Below are 11,899 nucleotides of genomic sequence, written 5' to 3' on the forward strand. Positions count from 1 at the left end.
GTTTTAATGTTTTTTTTTAATATAAATTATCTAAGAAAGTATCTAACATTTTAACTGTCAATAAAACTAAAACAGGGCAGATATATGTAAGGATTATGCAAGTAAACAAAAATAACCTCACAGTATACATGTGAAAGGGATCCTTTTAGCTACCAACTTGGTATTGTGTATTCCATAAATGTAATTATTATTCGTTTATTATTAGTATGCACTGAAGTCAAGAGAAAGGTTTTTAACAGGTTAAACGTCCTAATTGATCACGTTTGTTTTCAACCTTTTTTCTCATACGTTTCTACCCAAGTATCGTGCATTGGATTTACTACGCTGTACGGACTGAGCGGCCTTCTCCTGTCCTGTAGGTGGCAGTTGAGTGCAAACACTCCCAATACTTCCCAAACCAACAATCCAGAACAGTTAGTGGAAGGGACAAAAAATGTAAGCCAGAAGCATTGCATAAACTCTATACGGAATGTTTAATTGAAGTCGTTCCTTGCCGTGAATAAATGACTCCTTTTCACCCAGAAAGCTGCTAATGGAAGACAGACTTAAGGAGCATGACACACGAGAAGACACATCAGCTGTTAGACATCGAAAAGCATGCAAGGTAAACGAGGTCGGGGAACGTCTCCCCCACGCCAAACCGGTGTCTCCGCTCTCTGGGGTCAGTGAAAAACCCATAACATACAATCCTGCTGGTAGACTGACTTCTAATGGGGAATATAAAAGGTTTCCCAGACGAGATGGACCTCTTGGATCTCCCTGCAGGAATGACAGCGTTTACACTCTGGTCGTGGTGGTCGTGCTGTCTGTATGTACACGCTTTTATAAGATCGCCGAACCTACACATGTATGGTGAGTATTGATCTTTAGAAGTGTCGTCCCAGCCACAATGCTCGATCAATAGACATTATTTTCCATTTGCAGTTGGGATGAGACGCATTTTGGGAAAATGGGAAGCTATTACATCAATCGCACCTTTTTCTTTGATGTCCATCCACCCCTTGGAAAGGTATGGGTTTCAATGCATCTGGACCCCTTGCTGTATGCACTGCAATCAGAAATATTTTGTCAAGTCTTTTGTGTCTGACTTTTAACACGCTTTTCACCACCGTAGATGCTGATCGGTCTTGCTGGATACCTGACGGGCTATGACGGCACCTTTCCTTTCATAAAACCAGGGGACAAATATGAGCACCACAATTACGTGGGAATGAGAGGGGTAAACCTTTATCTCACTTTAAATGAGCATTGCTGGTCTGTCATTCTTTAGGTTTAAACTCTAATGCCTGTGATTTCCCTGTTTTGTGTTCAGTTTTGTGCAGCTCTTGGTTCATGTCTGCCTCCTTTTGCCTTCCTTATTGTCCTGGAGCTGTCCAGTTCCACCCCAGCAGCTCTCGTCGCGGCATGTCTGCTTATCTTTGGTAAGTGTGATAGTAATCATCAACACAGAAACAATTTGTGCAATAGTACAAGGGCCTTGGTGGGACAACATAATAGCAAACACAACAAATCAATCATTATGGTCTGTTTTTTAACAGACACTGGCTGCATCACCGTTTCTCAGTACATTCTTCTGGATCCCATTCTGATGTTTTTCGTCATGGGATCTGTTCTGTGCATGGTCAAATTCAACACACAGAGCCTAAGGTAAAGGAAACTCTGTGGCGTGTGTGGTTTTACTGGTTTCTTTATGTATAAATAATTGCACTCTGACTTTCTAATATTGTTGTCCTAACTTGTCCTAATATCAGACCTTTCAGCTTTTCTTGGGGGTTGTGGCTGCTTCTGACCGGGGTGTGCCTCTCTGGGTCACTTGGGGTCAAGTTTGTGGGTTTGTTCGTCATTCTGCTGGTGGGACTCAACACTGTTTCGGATCTCTGGATGTTACTTGGGGACCTCAGTTTGTCTCTGGTATAAATGGCGAATACGTTTGTATAGTCTCATGCATTATGGGTTCCCATACATCTTGTAACATCACTTTAGAAAATAATACATTTACATTTTGTGGTCTAAATAAATAGTCTGAATTAGGGGTGTCACCATAAACAGGTATTTACAATAACTGTGAGAAAAAAAAACATGATTGCTGTTATTTTGTTAATTCCACACATATGTTGATATCACAAATAATAAAGCACCCGTTATTTCTGATGTTGTAACAGCCCTAGTCTGAATATCTGTGTTTTGGATACAAACTTTTTGTTGTTTTTTATCAGATGGATTTTGGAAAGCACTTGCTCGCTCGAGTTTTTGGATTGATAATGCTCCCGTTGTTCCTGTACACCACAATATTTGCTGTCCACTTTATTGTCTTAAACAGAAGGTATGGTTGACCCAGTGTTAGTTTATAAAGCAACAATTCAGGGAGATGAAAAAATACTAAATCCACTTTCTTCCTGACAGCGGGCCTGGAGATGGTTTCTTCAGCTCTGCTTTCCAGTCATGCTTAATTGGAAACAACCTTCACAACGCCTCCATGCCAGAGTGTGAGTGTCAATTTAAGCTTTACATTTTGCCATTTTTATTGTCTGGGTCATCATTTTATCTATCATCAACATTGTTTTTACAGATCTGGCATATGGCTCTATCATAACAGTGAAGAACTTGCGGATAGCAGGAGGTTATTTGCATTCGCACTGGCATCTTTACCCAGAGGGAGTTGGAGTTCAGCAGCAGCAGGTCAGGTTCCTCTCATATTCTCTTAATTGATCCAACAGTCATAATAATAACTGTTAAAAAATATGTTTTGAAGTCTCCCCTTGCGTGTACTGCTCTGCATATACAAGGATACTGAAATGCTTGTATGTACAACTAGGATTATGTTGTGTTTCAACTCTGAATTATTCAAGGGAATTGTTCTTGGCTTCATTTTAACCCCCTATTAGGTGACAGCCTATATGCACAAAGATTATAACAACCTGTGGTTGGTTAAGAGACCTGACGACTCTGATGGTAAGAAAAGATCTTTGTACATATTTATTGAAGTTTACTCTTCTGCACATGCTTAATAATCAGAAGGAGGGATGTAACAATTCACTCAGCTCATGATGCGATGCGATTCACGATTCTGATCTCGCAATACGATTTTATTCACAATTTCTTTTACAGAATGAGTTAATTAATTAATTAAAAATGAACAACTGCCCTTTTATTATTTCTCAAATGCTGCACATTTCATTGTAAAATAAAAATATATTTTGTGTCAAATAACAAAACTAAATTACAGTTTATATAAAATTACTAATCAAATAAAAAATGATAATACAAAAGTCTATTTAATATAAACAAACTAAGACTGTGTCTGTGCTTTTCCTAGCTTAGTTTTTTAAGAAATATCAGCATATCCACGTTTACAGTTTGCAGAAAAACAGCGGCCCCTGCTGTTCAAAACATGTACTGCGATTCTTTTAAAATTACCCGAACCGACTTGAATCATCTCAATCAGGGTTTCGTTTTCAACTCAAAAACGGAAATGAAAAAACGTTCATTTTTGTTTCATTCTTTCACAAAATAAAAAGGACATTATTACCTTTTTCTATATTTTGTTTTAACTGAGAAAATGAAACCATGAACATCTTAAAAGACTGTATGTTTAACCTTGAGCTACAGTACGTTTTTTATGAACAGTTGCAAAAGTCACCAACAGGGGGAGCAAAGATGCTGCTAAGCAACTATAGTCATTCAGATCCATTTACACAAACTATTATGGCATTTAGCAGGACTTGCAGATGAGATCCTTAGCAAGAAAAGAGTTAATAACCACTTATGGACATATAACATATAACAATTTTATGTTAATGCATGTGTGAACTTATTTAATAGTGTTATTTGATGATGAAACTCCTCCCCTTGTTTATGAGTGTAGAGAACTGGGCAGTGCCCGCTGGTCGGTCTGCACCCACCCGCTCCCACTGAGAATTCACTCTGTGTTCTCCAGCAATGATTTTTGTCCCGACCCGACGGATCCCTTTAAATTTAGATCACGATTCCAAATCTCACATTTAAGATCTCACATTTGAATTTCTACATAACAAACACAAAATGAAGGCTATGCAAAAAAATGTGTCATTATTTTTATTCGTCTTGACGATATACAAAATTGTTTTTACATTTTAATGTCAACACAGTTACAGTAGACAAAATGTCACAGAGAAAATAAATTAAAAACATGAAATACGATTTAAACTCAATTTATACACTCAAAAAAATGGTGCTATATTTCTTGGCTCGTAATCATAGGGGAAACCACTTTAAGTACCATATAGAACCATATCTTGGTGCTTCAGTGGTTCTTCAGTTCAGCGGTTCTTTGGGATGACTGACCCGAACGCTCTCTCTATTCTCTAGGTTTTCTTGTCGGCGACCTGCCCGCTCTGTCTGGGGGCTGACGCATGCAAATTAAACTTATAACAAAGAACTGATCCCCACCCGCGCAGCACCAGGGGCGATTCTAGGATTTTTTTAATGGGGCGGCACAGGGGGGGGCCATGGGAAAAGTGGGATGACATAAAAATGGCACTGCACAAGTGCCTGGACAACACATCTCTTGTTTTATAAATAAAATACATTAAACAGACAATAATTGTTGTTAACTTCTTTTCAATTGTCATTTTTAAATGGTTAATTTATGATTATGAAGTGGTATCGTGTGAACTTTTTGAAAATATTGCTCATGTTCTGACTTTCACCTGTTGCTGCAGAGATGGATGCTGGTGTAGTCCTCACTGGCCCTCTCTGGCTGGCTCTGACCCGTGCTACCAGGTTCAGGGCTGCTAATTTGCTGGCTAAATTGGCCCTTGCTGTTGGATTGGCTCTGACCTGCACTGCACTGCACTGTACTGCATCTGCCTGTCTTTGACATAGTTTCTTCTTGAAGAAACCTTGAATGTCCTTCTGCTGTGCCTGACTTTGTGCCCGTTTCATTTTTTCTACAAAATTCTGTCTAAAAATAAACAAACTTCTAACTTAATCATCAATACTACTCAAATAGTATATTTAATAGCATATTTTCATCTGATTAAAGACAAAATCATTTAAACGTGAAGCTGTTCTTGAACATTGCAAACAAAAAAAAAATGTAAGACTCTATTACGCAATAACGTTTGTTTATTCAAATTTACTATTCTACATCCTAAAATTCCAAGTGTCAGAACGCTAACATTCTTAAAACCCTAAGAATTTTAGCCTTTACCACATTACTGCAGTGATTGTACCTTTAATCTTTGAAACAACAGGAAGAAACGTAACACAACGATTTCTATTTTAAGCGGTGCTGATGCATCGAGGCTGAATAACACAACCAAGCTTTCAACATACTTTAATGTATTTCATACTTAATTTAATACTTACAGGAACATAGACATGGTGTGCAGCCTGCGAAATCGCACTTCTCCTGTTTGAGCTGTGTGTATTCCGCATAGCGTATCCAATGGCGTTGAGCATTGGTTATGAAATTGACAGCACTCTAATCCAGTAGCGTTGAGCATTGTAAAATTGACAGCACTTTAATCCAATGACGTTGAGCAATATAAAATTGAAAGTACTCTAATCCAATGGTGTCGTAAATATACGGGAAATAATTGGTAGTGAACCAGACAGTGAGTAGGTGTGTTCTACTTCAAGCGGCGCTGCAGATTATGACATCAGTACAGCGCGTGAGATTTTAAATGCACCCGAATTACTCCTGCAGATGTTATACTCTGATCAGTCTGTGCTGTTGGGGGACACAAGGGGGAAAAGCATATTTTGTGGGGGGCCGGTGCCACCCTGTGCCACACTTTTAGACACACCCCTGCGCATACATAATACAGTCCTCAAATCAGGCTGCACATGTGGTTAGTTAGAAGGCGTAGGCTGCCGTCCCGTTCAAAGTAGGCACAGAACCCGACCTTTACCATCTTTTATACAAAAATGTAATCCATCGCTGTAAGAATTTGTACTGTAGCGATCCCGCAGGCAGACATCTAGTAAGACAGTCCATTAAAGGGATACTTCAGGCTTGAATCAAAATATCCCCATGTTTTACTCACCCTCAAGGCATCCTAAGTGAATGTGACTTTCTTCTTAAAGAATAATGCAGTCGGAGTTATAATACCAAATATACTTTTACTTGGGAGTGAATGGGGGGGAGCTTTTTTAAGCTCCAAAAAGTGCATCCATCCATCCATCAAAGAACAAGAAACAAGCCTCTCGTTCGCCTGCAGCGGATGTTAGACATTATCGTTAATAGCGTTGTCAATATGGATATTTCTCTTAAACAAACACATCGATTCGCTTCAGAAGACCTTTGTTAAGACCACGGAACCGTGTCGAGCATATCTAAAACTGGCCTTGGACGACTCGTATTAGCCGTATTTTTCCTCCCCCTTTTGGCGACCTTTACAACTGTTTATGACAAAATGTACTGTAGCCTATGGTTAAAAATACAGCCTTTTAAAGGCATGCTGCAACGGTGTGTCTTGCATTCTGACTTCTTTACAATGTTAAACGTGCTGTCTTCTCATGCTTAACATGGTCAACTTGTCAAAAAACGAGTTGGGCATATTACATAGTATTTCTGTGCTCGATACACTCCCCCAGCGATCGTACAGGTCTCGGAAAGGTTTTTTTGAACATATAAAACTGTTTCGTAACAATTTTTTCTCTTATTGGACAATTCTCCCAGAAAAGCATGCGGCACGCCCACGTGGCACCAAGGAGAGCAGGAGAAAGAGCATGCGTAGACGTCACTTTCACTTGTGTGCAGGAGAGAGAGAGAGAGCATACGTTCGCAAAGTTCAGGTGTTTGTGTGTTCACTGCATTTGGGTGATGAATGTTATATAAACGGTGGATATAACGCTGGATTTGGAGATCGTTTGAAACTGATATATGGAGGCGTCCCAGCGCTAAAAGATGCCGGACATGAAGCGCATGCGGAGAGTGAAACTGATATCTGTGTTTTGTTGGCAATGGGTGCGCACGTGCTTTAGTTCAGCTCCCCCCCGCACGCGCCGTATGCTTTCGGAAAAATTCGTACACCTGTATCTATCTTTTATAAATGTGATCAAACTAAATACTCGTCGAAGATACGAAGTATGCAATACTACTCTATAGGTACTCAAGATTAATATGAGATTGGCAGAAACCGCGTGTGTTAGGGCCGCTTGAAGACGTTCATTATTTCATTTTCCCAGTTTAATCAATATAGAAAAAGGTAATCATTTCATTTTTAATTTTGAGAAAGAAATGAAAAAAAGAGTTTTTAATTTGAAAATGAATATGGAATGGACGGAAGATACCCTGATTCATCACATATTATAATCGTTTTTCAACCGGCTCACAGTGAATCGTTACATCCCTAATCAGAAGTCAAACATTGTTGGTTTTATGCAAGATTTCACAGGGACCCCAGAGCTCGTCCGACATGGGGACATCATCAGACTGGAACACAAAGAGTAAGTGGCATGTTTTTTCGGTTTCATTTATTTTGTGTGTAAGAATAATCATCTGAAAGTATAGTTTGAATGGTGAGGTTTTAAACAGCTGTTTCTCTTCATTAGAACTACCAGGAATCTTCACAGTCATTACCACAAAGCTCCTCTGACCAAAAAACACCAGCAGGTCACTGGTTACGGTATTGTAAGTACTGCTAAATTTCTCAGTTAATGTTGGTGTTCACATATTACAAAGTTTTAGTGTTGATATAAAAACTTCATTATAAAAATGTTCTTATACTGTATGCGTACATGATAGTTAAGTAGTCTGTGTCATGTGTAGATGCGAAATAAAGATAATAATAGATATTATGAATGGGAAGAAATGCAACGCTGAATATGGCACATTGTCCGTAAACTGACTTTAATGAGGAATCATTTCATGTTTAATAGTATTACACTACATATTTTAAACACAATGGGGTGGTTTCCCAGACAGGGTTTAAGGCTAGTCTCAGACTAACTTAAATGTGAGAGATGCCTTGATCGAAAACAACTTGCACTGACATATCTTAAAATATTTCACTGTGATTGTTTTGTCTCAAGATGCACACAGTAATATGTTTTTGTAAAGTATGTTTTTTAAAACAACTTAATTATCCTAATTTAACTAAGGCCTAGTCCTGGCTTAAGCTAATCCTTGTCTGGGAAACCACCCCAATGTTTTTTTCAGAATGGGTCTGGAGATCTTAATGACTTGTGGCAGGTGGAGGTGTGTGGAGGTAAGAACGGAGATCCAGTAAAGGTCCTGCGTAGTAAAGTGCGTTTTCTCCATCGCTCCACGGGCTGCGTGCTCTACTCTTCTGGAAGGACCCTCCCTAAGTGGTGAGGAACTTTAGTCATAAGGTAAAGGAGTAATCATATCCAACAAGTTACTCCTTCAACACTGTCTAAAAAGCATCCCAGGATGCATCTCATGAAGTTGATTGTAAGAATGTAAGCAGTGTTTCAAAGTAAAGTGTGGCTTTACAAATGACAAGTTTGATATGTGTGTGTTTTCGAATTGTTTAACATTTTTGGTCATTACGTAATACCAAATTTTTTAACTTTCTGGAATATTATTTTAAACTGTTAAAAATAGTTTGAAAAGGAATACGTTTGTATGTTAAAACTTTTGAATAATAAAATGAGAGAACACACTTATTCACTTTTTTTTTTTTCAGGGGGTGGGAGCAAGTTGAAGTCACGTGTAGTCCTTATGTCAAAGAGACCCCCAATTCACAGTGGAACATTGAGGATCACATCAATCCTAAATGTACACCCAAATAATACTTCTGTCTAAAAACAGTTTGTAAAAATCAGCCATTTGTTGGATCTTATGTTCAAGTGCTTATATGTGATGTGTTCATTTATCTGTAGTGCCAAACATCAGTCTGTCTGTGCTTAAACCCACTTTCCTGGAGGTTCTTTGGGAGTCTCATATTGTAATGATCAGGGTAAGATTCTGCTAAAAAAGAAATATGCATATTGCTGCTGTAATTCTAAAACCTTGTATATCCAAATTTTATGATTTTTATTAGTTACCATTTATGTTTGTCACTGGGTTTTGCATATATCTAAACAATATAAAGTATTAAAAAGTACTTGTCAACTTTCACAACACCGTATTTAATTATTTAAAACGTATGGTGTTTTTTTTCCATTTCCTGAAAAACAGCGAATTTGGACATCCGAGGTTGTAAAAGGCAATATGCATATTTTTCATTTTTTTCATATATTTAGGGTCATTTTTATTTATATTATTGCTGTTTATTATTGGTTTATTTAATAAGGGACAATGCACATTAATAATACATTGAAAACAATGTACATTGTACCAGAATTGGCCAAATTGATTCTTTTTGTTTAGGGAAACAGTGGCTTGAAACCCAAAGACAATGAAGTAAATTCAAAGCCATGGCACTGGCCCATCAATTATCAGGTATGTCGCCTAAAATCTGTTTGACAAAGAAAACAGGCGTTAATCGTCATTTAAACCCATCTGATCTTTCTGATATTTAGGGTTTGAGGTTTTCGGGAGTTAATGAGACAGAGTATCGAGTTTATCTCCTGGGAAACCCAGTAAGTGCATCTTCCTATTGCCTGCAGTTTTGCTTTGATCAACTTGACCGTCGATAGTGAAGGTTATATTTGTCCTTCAGATAACCTGGTGGCTTAACCTGTTCAGCCTGGGTCTATTTGTTGTCATGGCAACAGTGCTTGCAGTGGCAGTTCAGAGAGGAGTGAATCTGCAGGAACAGAGGAAAGGTGAGCAGATCATGTTGCTCGAGATGAGCCAATCATAATTCAGATGAAGTGTGCACATCATCTGGGTCTAAAATGGTTGATCTGTTTTTTTCAGTGCGCTATAACACACTGATGGAGGGTGGAGGAATTTTGTTTCTGGGTTGGATGTTACACTATCTACCCTTCTACATCATGGGTCGCGTACTCTACTATCACCATTACTTCCCTGCGATGCTGTTTAGCAGTATGCTTACAGGTATCGAGGCAAATGTTGAAGCAAATATCCAGTACTTATATCCAAAATACTGGACGTACATCGGTGTGTTCAGGGAGGAAACTCTTTTAGTTGTGTTTTGATAATATGTAGCATAGTTTATTAAAATCATACCATTTGCTTCCATACAAATTTTACTTAACACGTAGCCTGTATATGGTGAGGCCAAATTGTCAGAATATAACATGAAATTCTAACACTTAAATACATCTTCATTTAAGGTATTACACTGGACATTTTCCTGAAGAATTTAGACATCATATTTAGGCCATCCATTGCCCGTTATTTTTGGAGAGGAGGTCACTCAATACTCATTTTAGGGTTTATCTACAGGTAAGGCTCATTTATGCTTTTCTTTCATCTTTACCTATTTATTCTCTTTGAGAATCGTTGAAGTTTTTATATAAATTATTAAAACCACTACTGTTCACTTTCTACCATGTTTAGCTTTTACCTCTTCCACCCACTCTCCTATGGTATGAGTGGGCCGCTGGCAGATGACCCCGCCTCCTCAATGGCAGGTCTCAAGTGGCTGGACTCCTGGGAATTTTAGACCTTTTCAAAGTGCTTGAAACTTGATGAAACACTAGATTCGTTGTTACCTATGGACTGCTGCTACACATAACTGACTGACAAGTGGAGGAAGACATTTTTCTTGCATGAAGTATAATTTTTTAAGAATATAGATAGATTCTATCAGTGTTTCTCTTTGTAGGTTTACTTTCATTACACATTTAGTAATTTCATTGCTGAATGACAGTATTTACTTTCATGTTAGAAAACATCATGACATTTAAGTAGTATTTTACACTACAGTTGAATTTAAAATACAGTTGGACTGAAATAAATTGAAATAAGCAATAAAGTGCCTTCCCGGTTTATAGACTGTTAAATCAGAAAGAGTTTTATTGCCATGTATGTTTACACACACAAGGAATTTGTCTTGGTGACAGGAGCTTCCAACAATTCTTGGCCACCATTGACTACCATAGTAGGAAAAATTTCTTCTGGTAAATTTATTTTTTTCTGTTAAACAAAAAACGAAGATTTTTAAAGAATGTAGGAAAGCAAACAAGTGGCACAAGTTTGGTTATACAAGCATTCTTACAAATATCGTTCTGTGTTCATCAGAACAAATACATTTATATTGATTTGAAATAACTTGAGGGTAAATAAATAATGGCAGAATTTGTATTTTTTGGTTGACTGTCCCTTTAAGCTATTGTCCCATTTCTCTTCAGCAGCAATGATTTATGCATTTTTCCCCTTTGTGATATCTACTAATTTATTTGCTCTTTCAATTTGCATTTCAATCAACAGTCTGCTTGCGATACTTTTTCCCTTTGTGCTTCACTTTTCAAAGATCAAAGAGGACAGGTGAATGTTTTTGAAAATTGATTTCCATTTTCACCCCTTTATGTAATATATTTTGTCAAATACAATTGGCTTTTACCAATAAAATGTAATATTAACAATATTTTAAAACTGCATAAGTGTCATTTGGTATGACATTTGTTTATTTACACAACAAATTTCTGTTGTTATAAATATAAAAGCAGCCACTTATGCAAGATTAAAACAAAAATCGTTTGGCTATTATTCATTGTTTTCCTTCATATTAGAATCATGATTATTAATGCCAGTTAATTTAAATCAACTATCTTTGCTATGTGTGATACCATTACTGTACAATGATACCGCACAGTAACACAGAAAATTATACTTTCTCATTATGAACATCACAGTTAGAATGTAATATATTCTTTGCATCTGGTTGTTTACCAATACGCTGACTGAAATACTACTTTACACTAAATGCTTATTTGTTATAATAACTTGCGGCTCTTTTAGTAAGTATGTGTGTATCACTGGTGTGTATCAAATGTCTATCAGTCTAAAAACTTCCTAATTTCTGTACGTTCACGT

At 37.5% G+C, this 11,899-nt stretch overlaps 1 protein-coding gene across 2 annotated transcripts; it reads left to right on the top strand.

The window, feature by feature from the left end:
• The first annotated feature begins 322 nt into the window (after positions 1-322).
• pomt2 (protein-O-mannosyltransferase 2) lies at positions 323-10,852 on the top strand. Of its 2 annotated transcripts, XM_057343732.1 has the most exons (22): positions 323-435; positions 523-852; positions 925-1,009; positions 1,115-1,219; positions 1,313-1,421; positions 1,539-1,647; positions 1,752-1,911; positions 2,217-2,323; positions 2,404-2,486; positions 2,570-2,679; positions 2,886-2,952; positions 7,374-7,434; positions 7,540-7,618; positions 8,147-8,298; positions 8,637-8,728; positions 8,833-8,909; positions 9,323-9,394; positions 9,475-9,534; positions 9,615-9,720; positions 9,815-9,955; positions 10,195-10,306; positions 10,421-10,852. In XM_057343732.1, the coding sequence occupies exons 2-22, from the start codon at positions 533-535 to the stop codon at positions 10,524-10,526; spliced, it is 2,313 nt and encodes a 770-aa protein (XP_057199715.1). In that variant the 5' UTR covers positions 323-435; positions 523-532; the 3' UTR covers positions 10,527-10,852. The 2 variants fall into 2 exon arrangements, with proteins under 2 accessions (XP_057199715.1, XP_057199713.1); XM_057343730.1 differs by having other exon boundaries at positions 415-852.
• The last annotated feature ends 1,047 nt before the right edge of the window (positions 10,853-11,899 follow it).

The sequence above is a fragment of the Triplophysa rosa genome, linkage group LG10 (assembly GCF_024868665.1).
Source record: "Triplophysa rosa linkage group LG10, Trosa_1v2, whole genome shotgun sequence".
In the NCBI taxonomy this organism is placed as follows: domain Eukaryota; kingdom Metazoa; phylum Chordata; class Actinopteri; order Cypriniformes; family Nemacheilidae; genus Triplophysa; species Triplophysa rosa.

Excerpts from the sequence above, each read along its gene's own strand:
- pomt2 (XM_057343732.1), top strand. The coding sequence starts at position 533 with ATGGAAGACAGACTTAAGGAGCATGACACACGAGAAGACACATCAGCT. Across the intron at positions 853-924 it reads GCCGAACCTACACATGTATG|TTGGGATGAGACGCATTTTG; the intron begins GTGAGTATTGAT and ends TTCCATTTGCAG. Across the intron at positions 1,422-1,538 it reads GGCATGTCTGCTTATCTTTG|ACACTGGCTGCATCACCGTT; the intron begins GTAAGTGTGATA and ends GTTTTTTAACAG.